Source organism: Brachycentrus maculatus, unplaced genomic scaffold (genome assembly GCF_059751285.1).
Source record: "Brachycentrus maculatus isolate JH-2025_06_01 unplaced genomic scaffold, ASM5975128v1 h1tg000050l, whole genome shotgun sequence".
In the NCBI taxonomy this organism is placed as follows: domain Eukaryota; kingdom Metazoa; phylum Arthropoda; class Insecta; order Trichoptera; family Brachycentridae; genus Brachycentrus; species Brachycentrus maculatus.
In genome coordinates this window covers 799,597-817,858 of record NW_028280804.1, presented here as the reverse complement: position 1 = coordinate 817,858, position 18,262 = coordinate 799,597, and the positions used below count along the sequence as shown (strand labels likewise).

Sequence of the window (18,262 nt, the reverse complement as noted above, 5' to 3'; positions counted from 1 at the left end):
TGAAAAATGTAAATGATAACGAGTTATCCGCGAGTTTTCAATGTCAGTCTATTAGGAAATGGTAAATTAAGCAGTCAGTCGTAACACGTCGATAATTTGCAGGCAAATTTCGTGGACGATGGGGGCTCCCAACGCCAATGGGGTAAGGATTTTTTTAAAACGTCTATTTATTTTATGTTATTCGATGTACGTCATAATAATACATTATGTGGATTCTGTAACGTGTCTTGTTTATTTTATTTAAGCAGCCCAAACGATTAAGTGCGACATTTTATGCTAAATTGAATATTTTATTTTGCATAAATTCACTTTTTTTTGGACACTTTTTTACAATTTGAAAATAAAAATGATTAGTCTATCTTTTTGAAATAGTTTTTTTTTAACATATATTTTTTACACACATTGACATCTATAAAAGTGATTGTGCGACTTGTACAAATACGCATGCCTAAGCAAGTGTGGAAGAAAAAAAAAATAGTCCATAATTTGCATTATTGGTGCTTTGCCAAAAAAAAAACAAAAAAGCATTATTATTATGTAGAACCAGAAATATAGCCAAATCATTTGGCGGTTTACAAGTATTATGTCAATATTTCCTTTCACTTTTGTCTCCTTATTATTCACAATCTCTAAAGCTGCTGATAATATTTTTTAAATGTAATTATGATATATCGATGATAGGCTTTCAAGGTGATTCAAAGTAGCTATCTCACTTCCTTAAGATAATTCTGATTTACAACATGATAACCAGTAAATACCTTATTACTCCAACTATATTAACTTGTATTCTATGTGAATAAAATACTAAATTAATACATTGTCTTTCACTTTGTTATTTGAGTATTATGAGCGTACATTTATGTAATCAGTTTTGAATTAAAGCAGACTATTGATTTCTCGGTTAAACTAAGGATATTTTTAAAAAATCTAAAAACAGCAATTATTTGCTCCATGCCTGGAAAACAAACTGAAGCCTAAAACTAAAAATATTGAATATATTAAAAAAAAAAGGATTAACCCGCAAAGCGTCTATTTCAGATGCTTGTCTGCAGGTAGGATAGTAAGGATAGGGAAGGTAAATGTGGAAAATACATCACAAACACCCAGACCAGTTGAAAATAAATCTTTAAAGCATTCATTTTGCAATTGGCGGGAATCGAACCCGCGACGCCAGTTTCGCAGTCGACCGTCTACCCAACTTCGCCACAGCGCCTGCCTATATGATAATCATATAATTATTTTCCTAAAAGATATGACAATAATATTTTGACTATCATGAAAATATGATTTTTTAAAATTATTTTTCATTTTATGAATCTCCCTTTTTAGTGATTTTTCATAATACAAAACATCCCCTATTTTATCTTTCCATTTCCTGATTGATTTGATATCATTAAACTGAGTCTACTAAACTTGCATTATTTTTGTTGTTGTTAGTAGTGTGATATTTATTTTTATACTGTTCTTTAGATTGATGATACCAGAAAGTGAATAAAAAATATTTTTATTTCACAAATAAACCCACAATGATACATGTGAATCGAACACCTATGAGACTATGCTAGCGATCACTTATTAGACCAATAAACGGGCAAAAATTATGTTTTATATCCATTCAAATTTATCTGGAAAACATGTTTGAAATATATATATTTATATTGAAATATAAAGAAATATAATTATAATTAAAATGTAACTTTGTTTTAAAATCACTATAAATATTTTCTTATAACTTTATTATAAAGTCTACCGGTTTCGAAGCTAACTTCTCCTTTATCAATACTGATTAATACATTGAGTATTAATCAGTCTTGATAAAGAGGCGGTTAGCTTCGAAACCGGTAGACATTATAATTAAGTTATAATAATATATTTATATTGATTTTAAAACAAAGTTACATATTAATTATAAAATGGTAAATCACAAAGTGAGTGCTTCAAATATAAATTATAAATATAATCATCTCTTTTTTTCATAATGCCAAAAATAACGAAACATTCGTTTCTTGACATGGCATCTTGCAGTGGTGAATAAATTATAAAATTAATAATACTTCTGAAATAATATAGCAGTAAGTAAATTATTAAATTATTGGTAATCATTAGGTGCCATACCCTACATTCGTATTTGTTTTTTGTAGCCACATGGTCTCAATTATTTTGCGTATAACCTGATACAAAAAGCCCAGTATAATTATTGTAATTGGTATTTGGTTGGCAAAAGAGAAAGTGTTGAAACTAACAATTGCGTCACCAATAAATTCTGCACCACTTCTAGGTAGCTCTATTACTAACCACACAATTTTTGTTTCATGAACTGGATAGATTACAAATTTATTGATAAGTATTTTCATATCCATTTTATAACAGAATAACAATTTATACATGGAGTCTAAACAATGTTATTTCTAAAGTAATGTTAATTAAAAAAAAACATGTAAATAAATATAAATCCTACGTGTCTTGTCAATTTATTTTGGGATGAAAAAGAATTTTTTTATGATAAAAATGATTATTGCAATAATAGGATTTTTATATTTGTAGAATATTATCAATAGTCAATTTAGAAGTAAGTTACCAGTAATTAAAATGTATATGACTTACTAATATTAATATCGATTAAATTTTTGATTTCGCTTAAGTACCTAAATATTTTTTTTTACTGTGACCAACATTTATTTCAGAATCAGAAACCAACCAGAGACTATAAACAATTTGCAAAGCTTAAACACAGATCTTATTTCCATAAACTGTCTTACTCATCAATCGGTTATCTTTTTCTGATCCTCATTTGCACAACATAGTGCATAGGGAACTGCAAATGATTTCTCAAAGCTTATTTGCTAAAAAAAAGTGAAATATTTGTGTTTTTATTATTTACACAAATATTTCAATTTCATACTCTTTCTGTGAGCCTAAGCGGCTCATTATTAGAAATAGGTATCAAATTGTGGAAGAGTGGGTTTGAACCGAGAAACTCTGACTTAAGAGTCCGCGACACTAACCGCGGGACCGCAATTTGACACTATTATATGAAGGCAATGTGATCAGTCTAGCGATTCACCAGTCAAGGGTTATATAAAGTAAATATTACCGTATAAAAAATAATAAAATAGTAAAAAGTATAAAATTCTGTAACTTATTATAGTTTAATTGTAGTAATATGATTTTAGTTTAATTATATTGAAAACAAAATAAAATAACAAATTCAAAATATTGAGAAATTTGATTTGATTTTTTTGTCGCTATAGCAGTGTTACTCAAATGATACGGTAAACCGTGCATGCCGCCTCTATGGCGGCATTTGAATGCCAAGGGTTAATATTTATTATGACACCTCTGGGAATCGTACCTATAATCAAATGCATTTTAGCCAAATGAGCTAATCATTACACTAAGGATGCAGACTTTACAATTGAAAATCAGTTGTGGAAAAGGTCTGGTGTTTTAATCTGTTTAATTTTAGTACATGAGTCACGCTATTTACTAGTTAACACGTTCAATACATCGCTAACAATCACTAGATGCTGACAAAATAGTAATTTTTAAAATGCTAAAACTATATTAAAATATAAAATAATTTTTTCTAGACTATAATACACATTGTTCTTTTTGTGTGTAGCATTCACCTGTGGCTATAAGCATGTTAAAACATGTTTCGTCAAGGGGACTCGAAGTTACACTCGCGAATTGTATCTTTATACATGAAATATATATATATATTTTTTAAATTTATTTAATTATTACAAACTGACGAAAAATACTGTGTCAAATCTGTAAGAGTATACTTTCAATTGCACAGTGATACTTTTAAGACATTTGATGCATATATGCCTAGCGTGTATTCAGAACACGTTGGGTCGATTTATGCTTAAGGAAGGGAAGGGTATATTTACCTTATGTGCCGGCCTCATTTCAAAGGCAGTAAAGAAGGAATTATCCAATGTTTTCATATGAATATTATATACCAATTTCTTTGTTAAGGTCCTAACTATATGTACATGATTATCATATCCTGTCGCTAGCAGTCTGCAGGCGTAAAATTGATATTTACCCATCTGAAATGTGTTTATGTTTGCTATGTTACAGGTGGCCAGCACCTCAGAAGAGTATCTGTACCCTCCGTCGCTGCTTCTCAAGTTGGACTTCGGCAAGAGTCCGACCAAGTTCAACCCTCCCATCTCGGCTGCGGATCCCGGAGAGAAGTGGATGGTGGTGCGACCGTTGCAAAAGGGAGATTACGACAAAGGATTCTTGCAGTTGCTCGGTCAACTCACTAGTGTTGGCAACTGTACTCGCCAACAGTTTGACGGTGAGTTTATTATTAAATTTAAATTATTTCATAACTTTGAATGTAAAAATACATTGAACAAAGATCAACCTTCGTGACTATCTGGCTGCCCCGTCCCTTTCTATCCATTATTTAAAAAAAAAATGTATGTATGAAGTATTTGTTTATGAGACAATTAAGTACTTTTCTTACTTTGCTATATTTTAACCGTTATACATTCGACTTCATAATCCTACTTCAAAAATGCTGAGAGTTAAATTTTTGACTCTGGTGCCAGTGAGTTTTTAGCGGTAGGGTAAGAGGTTGTATCGCAGCAAATGTGATTATTACAATTTATTTCATTAAATGTATTGACTAATTAAGAATTAAAAACATTTATACAAAAAAAAACTTTTTCATATTTTTTCAATTGTAAAATTTGATGTTGTATCCCTTACAATGTTAATGAAAAATACCAGGGAGTAAGCAAAGGCAGTGTGTTATATTCAGTAATAAGGACGGAGGGCAAAATCACGAACAGGACTCATTTGCTAACTAACTAACTAACTAACTAACCATCACGCCGCTTCTCCGCAGGGGTAGGCAGAGAGAATAGAGCGCCACACCACTCTGTCCTTGCAAACATTCTTCGCCTCTTCCACGTTCATGCATCTCCTCATACATACCCGCCGATTGTTACGACTCCTAACCTGACCACTTTCAAGTATTTGGCATACCTGATCGTGCCATGTTTTTCTCGGTCTTCCTCTGCTTCTTTTCCCACTCACATTCGCCTCATAAATTTGTTTTACCGTTCTTTCGTCACTCATTCGTTCCACATGTCCAAACCATCTCAACACACCTTTCTTAATTTTATCGATAATGCTTATCTCAGCTTTGCATTCCTTCCTTATTTCACTATTCGCACATCTATCATACATCGTTTTGTCGCACATTCTTCTGAGAGATCGCATTTCGACTGCATTCAGTCTACTTTCATCCTTCGTTTGCCAACTCCATGTTTCACTTCCATACATTAGAGTTGGAACCAGGACTCCGTTGTGCACTGCCAGTTTAGCTTCCGCTGATAGGTTTTTATTTGCTATAACTGATTTCAGTGCACCGTTCACTTTGTTCCCAGCATTCACTCTCCTTTCTATATCTTTATCAATCTTTCCATCCATAGAAAACATACTACCCAAATACACGAAATCATCTACCTGTTCCAAAATCTCTCCGTTTACCAATATTTCACATTCAGATCTGCATTCTTCTCTTTCGAAAACCATAATCTTGGATTTGCTAACATTCATCAATAAGTCACTTTCCTTGCACACATTATACACTTTTGTCACCAACGCCTGCAGGTCTTCTCTGCTATCGGCAAGAAGAACAGCATCGTCAGCATACAAAAGGCAACAGACAGTCAAATTATTCATTTGCGCTCACTATAAAAGGGAAGTGTGTGGTGTATGTGTAGGGAAATATATTCGTAGATGATTTTTAAATTTTTAATTTATTTATTCAGTTTTAAATACTAAATCGCTATTATTATTGTGAATATGTTATTTTATTTGTGTAGCATGACATACCCTCTATAAATATCAGAAAGTTATACAATATTGGGTTAATAATCAAGATAAATTTTCGTTGTTTTGTATGTATATGTGCCATAAAAATAGTCTAGTCTAGTTTAAATATATAATAAAACAACAATATAGTTTTTCCACTTCTATTTTATTTGACCGACATGTTACGACCAGGTCACCGAAACCCGGTCACTGGTCAAATAAAATAAACTTGGATAAAACTATAATGTTTTTTTAGTATTTAAAATGCAGCTCCACCAAAAAATTTCTGTACAAAAAACATTTTCCCGTATTGTGGGTAAAATTGTTCAGCATTAAAATGGTTCATAAAACTATGTTATTGTTTGAATAAATACGTCTGACATACATTTTATGATCCAAAGTATTTGTTTAAGAGAGAATTAAGTAGTTTTATTACTCTATTATGCATGAATAAAACTGCTATTCGTTTAAATAAATAAATCTGCCATACTTAAGTACATCTGCCATATAATGTTAAAAAAATGAAACCTCATCCCTATTTTTGTCATGTTCCGTCACTGAAGGATTAACATGCCACTTAAAATTAGAAAATGATGGGATAGAAACATTGAATCTAAGGTAGATGAAATGTACCTGTGTATGTAAAACCTCAATATAACGGACTAATTAGAGGTAGAGGGTGTCCATCAAAACTAAATGTCCGTTATATAAAAATTGGTTTAAAATAAATGTTTTTTTATTAAAAAATAAATAAATATGAACAGTATTTAGATATAAATAAACAATAAAAAATACCAAGAAAATTATATTTATTGTATTCGGACGCTCGTCGTACAGTGACTCTGCTGTTTGATTTCAGCATGCTTGCTTTCGGTAATCTTGTTTTGAAAAAGGAATCAAGTTTTGTTTTCACTTTTGAAGTTTGGTGTTTTTTTAAGATCAACTCTCAAAAATTATAAAAATGCGTTTAATATAGTATAATACATACTCACGTGATATATGACATGAGTATCATGGCCGCTTAAAATTGTTTACATCCGGTGACACTTGAATTTAAGCATGTATAATATTAACAGGAGGTTTTAAATTTTTTTTTACATTTTACCGGATTTTTTGTCCGTTATATCCGAAGTTCGTTACATAGAGGTCCGTTATATCGAGGTTTTACTGTATATTCTTTGAGCCTTAAACTAATTATGTTATATTTTATTAATTTTTTATGTTTGTTTTTATTACAGAACGATTTCATTACATGAAGCAATCGGGAGGCTATTTTGTAACCGTTATTGAAGACACAAGGTCTAAACAAATTATTGGAAGCGCAACTCTGACGGTTGAGCAGAAATTCATACACAATTGTTCACTGGTAATGTTGTTTTTAATTGATCAGTGCTTTTATAAAGATAATTTCAAGTATTTAGATTAGATCACATAAGATAATGTGAGATAATTTGTCCTAGTTTGCTGGATACTAAGTTATTCTAAATATGTATTAGCATCTGTTTATTGTTTCGGTATTCAATTTGTGGTATGTCATGATTAAATAATAAATAAAAATTAATTTTTTACCATCGTAAATTATATTGTTACGACTAGTTTCGAAAGCTACAAATGTTTCCATCTACATAGTATTCCTGCATAGTATAGTCCCCCCTATCAATTTTTTATTTACCAAATAAACTCTGAAAAAAGTGAATTATTTCAAATTAAAAATGCACACATGCAATATATAGTATTTTTATTTAATTTAAATAAATAAATAATATGTATGTTATGTTACATTAAAACATCAAAACCCCCCTCGAAATCGAACCCGGGGCCTCCAGCACGGAAGCTAAACATTATTAAATTAGTCAAAAAAATACAGAAGGAACTTCTGCAATTCAATTAAATTTTGGGCATATCATATGTGTAAATCTTTGTTACATGTATACTCAATTATGAACAAAAATTCATATTATTTTTTGCCCTAATATGTATCCACGCATGTTAATTTTTATTTACTTTTCAACGGTTGTTATTTTTAATATAATTTAGTTTCGCAAACCACACTTTATGATAGTATCTTGTCTTGATATTTTTGCTGAATAATTTAATATTTTTTTTAGAGAGGCAGATTAGAAGATGTAGTGGTGAATACTACCTACAGAGGGAACCAATTAGGTAAACTGTGAGTGTCGCCATTTTTTTTAACCTACCCACGTTTTTTTCATTCAGATTCCATAAAATCCATAGAGTAGTTTTATTTTTTAAACAATAAACTTATAGACAATAAACCATAAACCAAAATATTTCTGATTGTAAATTAATATGAAGTGTGCTGTTGATAACTCATGTGTGTTGATTACTGATAATCCTTTGCAGTATAATTTGGTAGTTGGTAATCACAGGAAATTTATCTATCATAAAAATGACGTTATGTTTGTTATCACTTCAATCAATGAATCATTTATTTTATGTATATTTTATCAGTGCATTATCTCAGTATTACAATGCTGAAACCAATTAAGATTATTAAACACGTTATTGTAATATTTATAGCAAATAAAAGCTTAACAATGAAAGGTGCACAAAAGTGCTGGTACCAACCATAATGTATGGAAGTTTGGAGTTGGCAAGAGTAGGATAAAGTAGACTGAATGCAGTCGAAATGCGATCTATTAGACAAGTGTGTGGCATAACGATGTATGATAAATCGCGAGGAATGCTATCCTACCAGACAAGTATTTAAAATAGACTTATTGTGGATATTCATTTCAAAGAATTATATTGTTAGGGTCATATATGTATAAAAAACTTTTTAGTTAACTTTTAAAACTTCAGTATTATGCAGAATTGAGTCAGATATTGAATTAGAATGAGTGTCAATCGTTGTTGTTCCCTAATGTTTTTAGTTTACTTAAAATTGCTTTTCTAATTTTATTTCTGTTGTAATTTTTTATAGTTCCCAATAATAATATTTCAGAACATATTGCAAATGAACACTGTTCATGTTAACAATATATTTTTTTAATAAATTGACTATTTTTCATGTTACTTTTAACATTTTCTTTGTTACTTTTATCTAGGCAAGCAAAATATCCAGTTTAACACGTGCAGGATTCTCAAGTTTGCAATATTCCAAAGAGGACAATGTATTTTGATTGTAATGTTAGTGAATTCAATTATAATTATTCCAGAATTGTTGTGACCGTGACCCTGTTGGCAGACTCCCTCGGATGTTACAAGATGTCTCTGGACTGTAAGGATAGTCTTATTGCGTACTACAAGACCTTGGGCTTTAATCTGGAACCAGGAAATTCTAATTCCATGAACAGAAGGTAATTTTCGCAGTATTCTAAAAAATAAAACGTTCCTAATGTGTTGTATTCTACATATTAACACATTGTTGGCGGGCGGATTTTCCATCAACCCCGACCCTAATTGGCAGTGGCGTGCACAGAGAATTAATTAGGGTAGTAAGATAACCTACTTTGTAAGGTAGGGTAGGTACTGGTTGCGTTTTTATATGTCACGCGTATAAGTTAGGATAGGCACTGTCTTTTTGCCTATATGGAATGCACGCCCCTGCTAATAAGTATATTAATTAGGGTCGTATACTTATCAGAAGTAACCGCAAACCCAACTCCGATCTGTACAATGTTTTTTGGCGTTTCACGCTCTAGCGCGAAACACCAAAAAACAAACAACAAAACGCATTCTATTTGTTTAATTTTGGTAGACCAAAATTAAGCAAATAGAACGCTTATAAGCATCTCCCGCTCTCTACCAACGTTATGTTGAAGACACTTTTAAGCGTTTCCCGCAAACAATGTTTTAACACTTAGCACTCAACTGCGGCCATAGAGGCGGCATGCATGATTTGCCGTAAAATTTGAGTGCCACCACTATGGCGAAAAGAAAATGAAGTCCTATTTCACAATATTTTTAACACATTGGTTACGGCGAAGTCTGTTAATGAAATGTAATTTGACACAAGCGATATTAGATCGCATTGAAAAAATTATGACAAAAGAATCAATAATATTTTTGTATTATAGTGACACCTACCCTCTAAACAGTAAAGGAAGACAAGAAGACATGCTTTTTGTATATGAAGTTGAAGGTAACTGAAATACATGAATATGTGCACACCGCCACAGCATAAGGTTTCTGAAATGCACAAATATGTGCACGCCGTAAACAATGTGTTAAGAATCAACCAGGAATAACAGGGTTACTTCTTCCATGGTCTCAATCCTACGGATTAGTCAGCAGCAACAAATGACACCTTCTTTGCCATTCTGGTCTATTATGTTATGTCTTGAGCTCCTCATACGTTGAATAGTCCATATCCTCGTATAAATCGCAAAGATATTCGCGGCATGGGCATCCTCTGGCATTTGTTCCCTTGATCGTTCCTTCTCCTCTTGAAAAAAATATTCCTCCCATTTCTTTGGTGTTGGAAATACCTCTATTGGTAGTCGGTACTTTAGGTAGACATGGGATTTCAATTAAAATTATGTATTTTTTCAGATTTGATTCATCATCCTGACAATTAGCCGCTAGGACAACCGCCGCGCATGCCAAGCTGTAAACCATTGCTCCGAGACTGTGAATCCCGACTCCATACACGTCAATATCTCCCTCTACACCTGTTATCATTTGTTTCCTTGCAATCATTCATATAAAAATCACCGACAATCCCCTCATTCTATTTTGTAATAAAATTATTTTAGGTAAATTGACTTATTATTCTGTTTCAGCACGGCTTCGGATAAACATGGAATAATGTGTAATTGAAGATTCATTCATTTGTACCATTTGTGAATAACTATTTGTGTTTACTAGCAAGAAATCGACTGTTTAGTGTCAATATGGTATTTTCACTCGGGAGGAATATAGGGTTTACAAGTAAATTTAGTATTCTTTCCCTGAATTTGTAACTTATATTTATATAATGAGTAAACTTGTTTTATAAAGGCACGTTCTTCCCTCCATTTTGCGTAAATATAATATTACAAAATTAAAATCATAGTGTTGAACTATACCCAATGAAATGTTATTTGTCATTTTGTTGTTTTTAAAATGAAAAGAAAAATAACATTTTCAAATGTTTTTTTTAATGTATTTGTTTGATAATATCAACCACGATACCATTAGTGACATCTTTTTTGTCAAATAAAGTCTCACTCAGAGAAATGCATATGTAAGAGCGCGTGGCCTTCTGAGTGGTAATAAAAGTAGTCGGCTGTCTGGTGATTTTTTTGACTAGTAAAAAAAATTAAGGTGCCCACCCTGTTTAGTGTAATTTGCCGATAAATAAATTTTAGGTATCATTAAATGGATCTATTTTCCTATATTTACCTACTGCTAAAATAATGTATCTTGTACATTCTGTATGTATCCCAAATTGACATAGAGCAGTTTTGAATTGCTAGTTGTGTTCTCGTATATGTAACTAAACATTAAGTCAAGTAAATAGTTGTGATATTTACGCGGTATGACATACCCCAATTTGTTTATCTAGTTGTGATAACTCCCGCCAGCTGTGTATCTATGTGGTTATGTTTGGTGCTTTTTTCTACTAAAAAACGCAATAGCTTTTGCAATGAAAACATTTGCACTCGAATGCCAGATTGCGAGTTCCGACTGAAGGATTGTTGACATGGTGATACATATTGCAGAGACTGTTTGATTATGGCGTTGAGATTCTATCTTGTTGTGTGGTAAGCAGCTTGTAGGATCATGATATTTGTCTATAAAATGTGTATTTTGCAAATCATACTTTCGGAATATCTTTTAGATTGTATATTATACAATAATAAATAACAGTGAAACTTTCCTTTAACATTTTTTGTGTATATTTCATACAAACAAATCTGTAAAACAATGTCAACTTTTTAATTGACTTGTAATTATTTAGCACTTTTATATGTTGCAAAATTTTTGCACAGTAAATGCTACCAACTGATGTGCTACTAAATAAAGTTTTTTCCATATAGACCCTGATTTTATTTATTTAGTCTACAAATAATGTCAAATCTGTTAGAAAATCAGTTTTTTTCCTTACTCTGATAGTATCTTTGTATATGAAAGCCAAATAATGCCTTGCTTTTAATGTGATAGATTCGTTTGCTTATTAAAAAAGAATATAATCACAAAACTCATTTTTATTCAGCGACAATATAGAAATATGGAAATTTTTAGTACTCTTTTCATCTAGTGGTATTTTTGTGTATAAATAATGCCAAATAATGCAGCACTACATATACTATGATTTTTTAGAATGATATTTAAAAAAAAATATATAAAAGTCATTTCTCTAGGTAACATTTTTCACCTTAGAGGTTTTTTTCTTCTCGTTTCTTTGAAAAATGTTTCACTGTATTAATTAACATGAATTGAAAACTAAAATATTTTGATAAATTAAAAATTACTCAGTTGATCTAATTCTGGATGTGACAAAATTGTGCATAGATGAAAAAATAGTAATAAATAAATAAAAGAGTAAAATATGACATTTTATAGAATGGTAACATGATCGAGGTTGTCCTGGTACGTAATTTCATTATTTTATTATTATTTTAAATAACATTGGTTTTGGGATTAAGATGTGAAAAATACTAACAATTATTGAACAAAAATAAATGTATTCATTCTATATTATAAATAAAGAAATTGATAAAACTATGTGTTATTGTGTTTCACCTGTCTAAACATTACCATACTAATGGACGTAAAATGACAATGTTTGATTGACATTGTCATGTAACATTACATATTGCTCACTCCTTTCAAAAACGTCATAAATCAAAAAACTTAATTTTTCAGGAGAACGTTACTAAAGTTTAAAATTATAATACAATGTATTAAAAATAAATATCACCCATTGAACTTTTTACTGTGCAACAAATCTTTTTAGGTAAAATCAGAAGGTTTTTTCTCCATTTGAAAAATATTTAGTATATTTAAAAAAATAATTAAATAATACCTATTCTTCAAAATGCAAAAACAACACTTTCTGCCCTGTAGCGGGGAAATATTAAGTTAAAAATATGCCTCTTTTGCTGGGATATAATACATTTTCTGGGCATTCCGAAAACATGCACAACTGAAAATTGACGATTTTTGATTTATGACGTTCTTAAAAGGAGTGAGCGATATGTACACTCGCAAATATAACCATACTAATTCACACAGCACACGCATACTGAATAATAAATACTTAGAATGGCAATTATATTTTTGTTATATTTTTATTTAGGGTATTATGTATTACGAATCTCTTCCGTATTACGAAGTTGGAAAATCGTACCTAAAAATTGTTACGTAGAAAATTCGTAATACAGAAAACGTATAATTTTAGTGTTAATATATTATTAGATATTATGCTGGGCTTTTTTCTTTAATCCTTTTTTCCGCACCAAATGGTGCATAGGGCATTGCATCTACTTGAAGTGTCTAGAAGGGGGGATTACTTTCAAACAGCAAACTGGATGGTGTTCACTGGTTGAAGTATCCAGATAGGATTGCTTTCTAACTTTTCTCGACGGTGTTTACTGGTTGATGTGCCCAGAAGGACTACACTCAAAATTTGGTCGACAATGTTTACTGGTTGACATGTCTAGAATGGATTAACTTTGTCGCATAGTGTTTCTTCGTCTTCATGTGAAATGTCAGTTGCCCCCGACATCGACTATCACTTGAGAGTATGTGTCCCTATCATGGGCCTCTCTAAACAGTGCCTCAAAGCATGGTGTTTAAGGTACTCAATATTATAGCACCTCCATATATTTTTGAGCTTTGTATTCCTGATGTGGCCAATGTTAGAGACAGGCACACTTTCGTTAGTTACTGCATCAGCAGTTGGTAGATTGCAGGAGCCCAAACAATGTCCCAACACAAATTTCGGTGATTTTAGATTTGCGGATATAGAACCTTCAGCATGAAATAACTTAGCCAGATCTTAAAGCTATCAGAAATCCCACCGAATTTTGGTCCAAACTGAAAAACCACCTTTTCAAAAACTCTTATCTACTATAACCGATGAACATATTCAATATTCACACTGTTAACATTGATAATGGAGTTTGTAGTATCCAGAAAGGAGAGTTAGAGCGACACATTCAACCTCACAATTCCAAGCAGTCCTGCTTCTAAAGAATTAATACAGTGATCCAATCAATGTTGTAAAATCCCAATATTACACTTCTGTCTACATGCATTGGATAATTTAGTGACTACCATGAAACTAATTAGTTTTATCATTAACACAGTAATCATGAGTAGGTATTAAAAAAAAATACAGTAATAATATGTAATAATTAATAATTCATATAGATAATAATTACAATGATTAAAGAAAACACTTCGTTTTTTACCACTCAAGTGGTAAAAAACGAAGTGTTTTCTTTAATCATTGTAACATGTCTTACCACAAAGTTAATGCCGAAACAATAAATAAAATATAGATAATAATTAATATAGATATGTACTTTTTATGTTAAAATTAAAATTATATTTTATTTTAAGAAAGCATTAAATTCAATTATGAGCAAAATAAATTTTGTATTTCCATTATTTCATTTTTTTTTTCAAATAGACTTTCATTGACAGATCAAGCTTGAGTTGTATTGAAATGTCATAGTAATTTTGTTTGGTATTGTTTGACATTTGATCATGAAAGACTTGCAAAACACTGCAAAAACGTTGATAAATTATTCAAATATATTACGAAAATTCACATTCAGTTGAGAATGTGTTTCGTGCGCTTAAATCAACTTATGGTATTCATAATTGACCCAGTGAACCCACTTTTCGCAATACCGTCCTCAAGTTTGAGACTCAACGTTCATTGGTGGATAATACCCGACCAATTAGACCACATCTGGCACATAGTGAAGAGAACATAGCGGCAGTAGCAGAGAGTTCACGCCAAGGCTGCAATTTATCGGTTCGGTGCCATTCTCAACAGCTAAGGATCTTGGTTTGAAAGCTTAAATAAATGCAGCTCATTAAAAAGCTCATTAAAGCCGGTTGGCATTCCTATCCGTTACCGTTTCAATCGTTGGGCTATTCAAAAGATCGAACAAGATCCGCTGTTTTTGACCGACATTTTGTTTTAACGATGAGGCCCATTTCTGCCTCAATGGGTACGTCAACAAGCAAAATTGCCGCATTTGGGATGATAAGCAACCTGAAGAGACTCAAGAACTTCCATTTCATCATCGGAACAAGTATCTGATCTAACTTCGGATGTCGTTGAAAGTGCACATGTAGAAAACCTGCATGACGTTCATAGTAAAATATCCTAGCGAGATAATACTTTAAATAAATTAAAGATAGTTAATTGACTCAGCATTTATTATGATAAATTTACATACAATCCACAGTTAAAACTATAATATCAATACAATTTGAAGATAAAATACAAAGATTACTTGAACATAAATGTCGCAAGCAGCTTACTGACCATGACATTATAAAACCAGAAAAGTTAAGTATGCATAATGTTATATTTACAAATTATATTCTAAACTTTCATATCATTTCCTGGACATGGCACATCAAAATATGTTTTTAACATGCAATAAACATTGTCACTAAAATGCTTAGTTGAGAAGTGATTTCATAAAAGGGTTTTTATAATTTGACTCTTTACTCGCGGTTGGCACACAGTATGAAACCTTTGATAATGCCCAACACACGTTTGGCACACGGGTTGTGACACTGTATCTCAAATTAAAAAATATAATAAATTTCTTCAAAACAAGTGTTGAGATTGTCTTAAAACAATGCTAATTCATTACAGTACTTAGTACTTTGTGGAAAGGAAAATATCCTTTGATAAAGTTACTAGATAAAAAAAATTGGGAGATGTGTTCAGTAAACATGTTTGTTTTGTAGTATGTAATAATGTATTGTATTAAACATGTCGACATTTAAAGCTTAAATGGATAATTTATAAATTTCAATGATTAATAACTTGCTTACTGTTGTTATTGTGATTAAAAATAATTATTTATAAGAAAATGTGTTTAAATTATAAATAAAAGATGTAATGGTATGTCAAAATGTGTAAATATAGTGATAGTATTAATGATTAAGTAAAATTTAATTGCTTCACCCTTTTAAAGGCAAATAATGGTTATTAACTTACAAATTAATGACTTTATAACCTACTTTGTAGTATTTTGTGCCACAGGAGTATTACAAGGGTATTATAATTACACATGTGTTATTCTGTAATACCCTTGTATTACGTTAATTGAGTATTTTTCCACTTTTTATATGACCCATTTCATACCGCTTCGGATTGATGCAGTGTTTACTCAAACATTGATTGTTGTATTAACCATTTCCTGCTCGTATTTTTTTTTATAAAAACAGAACTAAATGTAAGAGGTAATAATTTTTTTTTTAAAGAGTGTACATAATTTTAAGGTGGAGACTGACCGGAGCATTTCGTCGTAACGTAACACGTTACGATGCGAGCATTCAGGCAGTCAGTACACCGAGCCGAGTGCTCAATCCATAGTTTCGCATGCTCGGTAATGCTCGCCGCGAGCGGTGTTACGACGTTATGTTACAACGAAATGCTCCGGTCAGTCTCCATCTTTAAAGTTGTCCAGTTCAAAAAAACAAAACACAAGCAATAGAAAATGTAGAAAACTTAATATAAAAATTAAAAACAACTATAATAATAATAAAATAATAATGTTTTTCAATAAGTCTTTTCTAACCTCTAGAAGCATCTAGTGGCAACTGGCGAGATCAGTTTGTTTATCTTATGTGCTGCAAACAAGTGGAAACACCTGAGCATCGCTTGTGTTGGTGCGATACATCATATGCGCTGTCCGCGAACAATGCTCGTTCAAAAGCATGAAGTGGTTAAAGCAAAGTGATGAGTCCTAAGCTCCAAATACTTGGATTTAGGAATGAAATATATTTGAGGGATACAGTTGACTTTGGTAGAGGAGCTCAGGCTGATGCTACATAGGGAATAATAAGATAATATCAAAGAAACACACGGGTAGACGAGAAAAGCAGCATTGGCTGTGGCATTCGTGATTGTGCTCGCCTAAGCTTGTGGAATATACAAGTCATTATCAATATAATATAAAATAATAATTTAATTCACGGTATCAAATGAAAATACCACTTTTGAAGAAATCACTCCTCAATAATAATAAAAACAAAATATCCAATATCATTCAACATATCATCAAGTGAGAATCAAAGAGTCTCCACTATATTAAATTAACCAGCCTATGTAAGAAAATATATTTAAAAGAAAAGTAAATGACTGCATAGTTTTTTTTTAAATTATAAAGATTCATTGAAACAAAATACTCAATACAAAATTTCAAAATCAGGTGGATCGCATTGTTTTATTGAAATTATTAGATCGTAATAATAAAATAAAAGCGGTTTTTATTTAAATTCTTAAAAACATCAACATATTTTCGACTCTCAAGTAACTTATCATAAAACATATGTAATGTGGCATAGAATACGTTTATATTTATACCTTATTCATTTACAAGAATACGTAAAAACTGTATCCCATTTCAACATTGAGATTTTTGACATTTAAAATACATGAATTAGACGAATAGCGGGATGGGGGTTTCATTATTGCCTTTTAAGCTTAAAGTATAATTGTTTGACCCCATCTTTTGCACTGTCATTATTACGAAAATTAATTAGTTTATTTATAATCTTTGGAAACATGAAATACACATTATATTTTTTAGCATTTTGACGAGCAACTAAATATAGCTCTGATTTCAGGAAAAATATAAAAAACACAAATTTGATACGAAGGTATCAGATGTAAATATTGGAATCTCAAATGGAGGTCTATTAGAGATTTCTAAGTCTGCATGTAGTACCCTCATTTATTTGTTAAATAATTATTTGGAGGACAGGAATAGAAGCATGAAATCAAGTTAATCTTTTATTTCTTCATAAAAATAATTTGGGGTAAAAAACCGACCTTGGAAATCAAACCCGGGGCTTCCAGCATGGCAGCTAAATGCGCTAACCATTACTCTACGCAGGTGGACAAAATTAAGCAGAAAATTAATCAGGGCATACTATACTTTATAAATATTGTTTTCGATATTATTAAGAAGTATTATTAGTACATAGGGTGATTGTCCACTACCCGGAATTTGACCGTCCGGCAGTCCGATTTTGAAAAATGAAAGCAACTACGACAGTTTAGCGTGATCGAATTTACGCGCAACGTGTTCACGGACCGATCAAGAGCACCGATCCGAAAAAAGATGGACAAAAGCACAAGCCAATCCAAGCCAATCGTCGTTTTAAAACACTAACTGACGTGCCGGATGGTAAAATTCCGTGAAGTGGACAAACGCCCATACTGTTGCTGAAAATAAATTACTCGGTACATATTTAACATTTTTCCTGTCCT

At 31.5% G+C, this 18,262-nt stretch overlaps 1 protein-coding gene across 1 annotated transcript; it reads left to right on the top strand.

The window, feature by feature from the left end:
* The first annotated feature begins 45 nt into the window (after positions 1–45).
* On the top strand, positions 46–12,513 carry Gnpnat (glucosamine 6-phosphate N-acetyltransferase). The gene is made up of 6 exons (XM_088277779.1): positions 46–142; positions 4,090–4,312; positions 7,080–7,207; positions 7,950–8,011; positions 9,021–9,161; positions 10,357–12,513. Exons 1-6 carry the CDS (start codon positions 119–121, stop codon positions 10,373–10,375), a joined length of 597 nt encoding a protein of 198 aa, XP_088133905.1. The 5' UTR covers positions 46–118; the 3' UTR covers positions 10,376–12,513.
* The last annotated feature ends 5,749 nt before the right edge of the window (positions 12,514–18,262 follow it).

What these genes read in the sequence shown, in the direction of transcription:
- Gnpnat (XM_088277779.1), top strand. Translation starts at nt 119, where the DNA reads ATGGGGGCTCCCAACGCCAATGGG. An exon ending in GGGCTCCCAACGCCAATGGG is followed by an intron (nt 143 to 4,089) that starts GTAAGGATTTTT and finishes GCTATGTTACAG; the next exon opens with GTGGCCAGCACCTCAGAAGA. An exon ending in GGGAACCAATTAGGTAAACT is followed by an intron (nt 8,012 to 9,020) that starts GTGAGTGTCGCC and finishes TAATTATTCCAG; the next exon opens with AATTGTTGTGACCGTGACCC.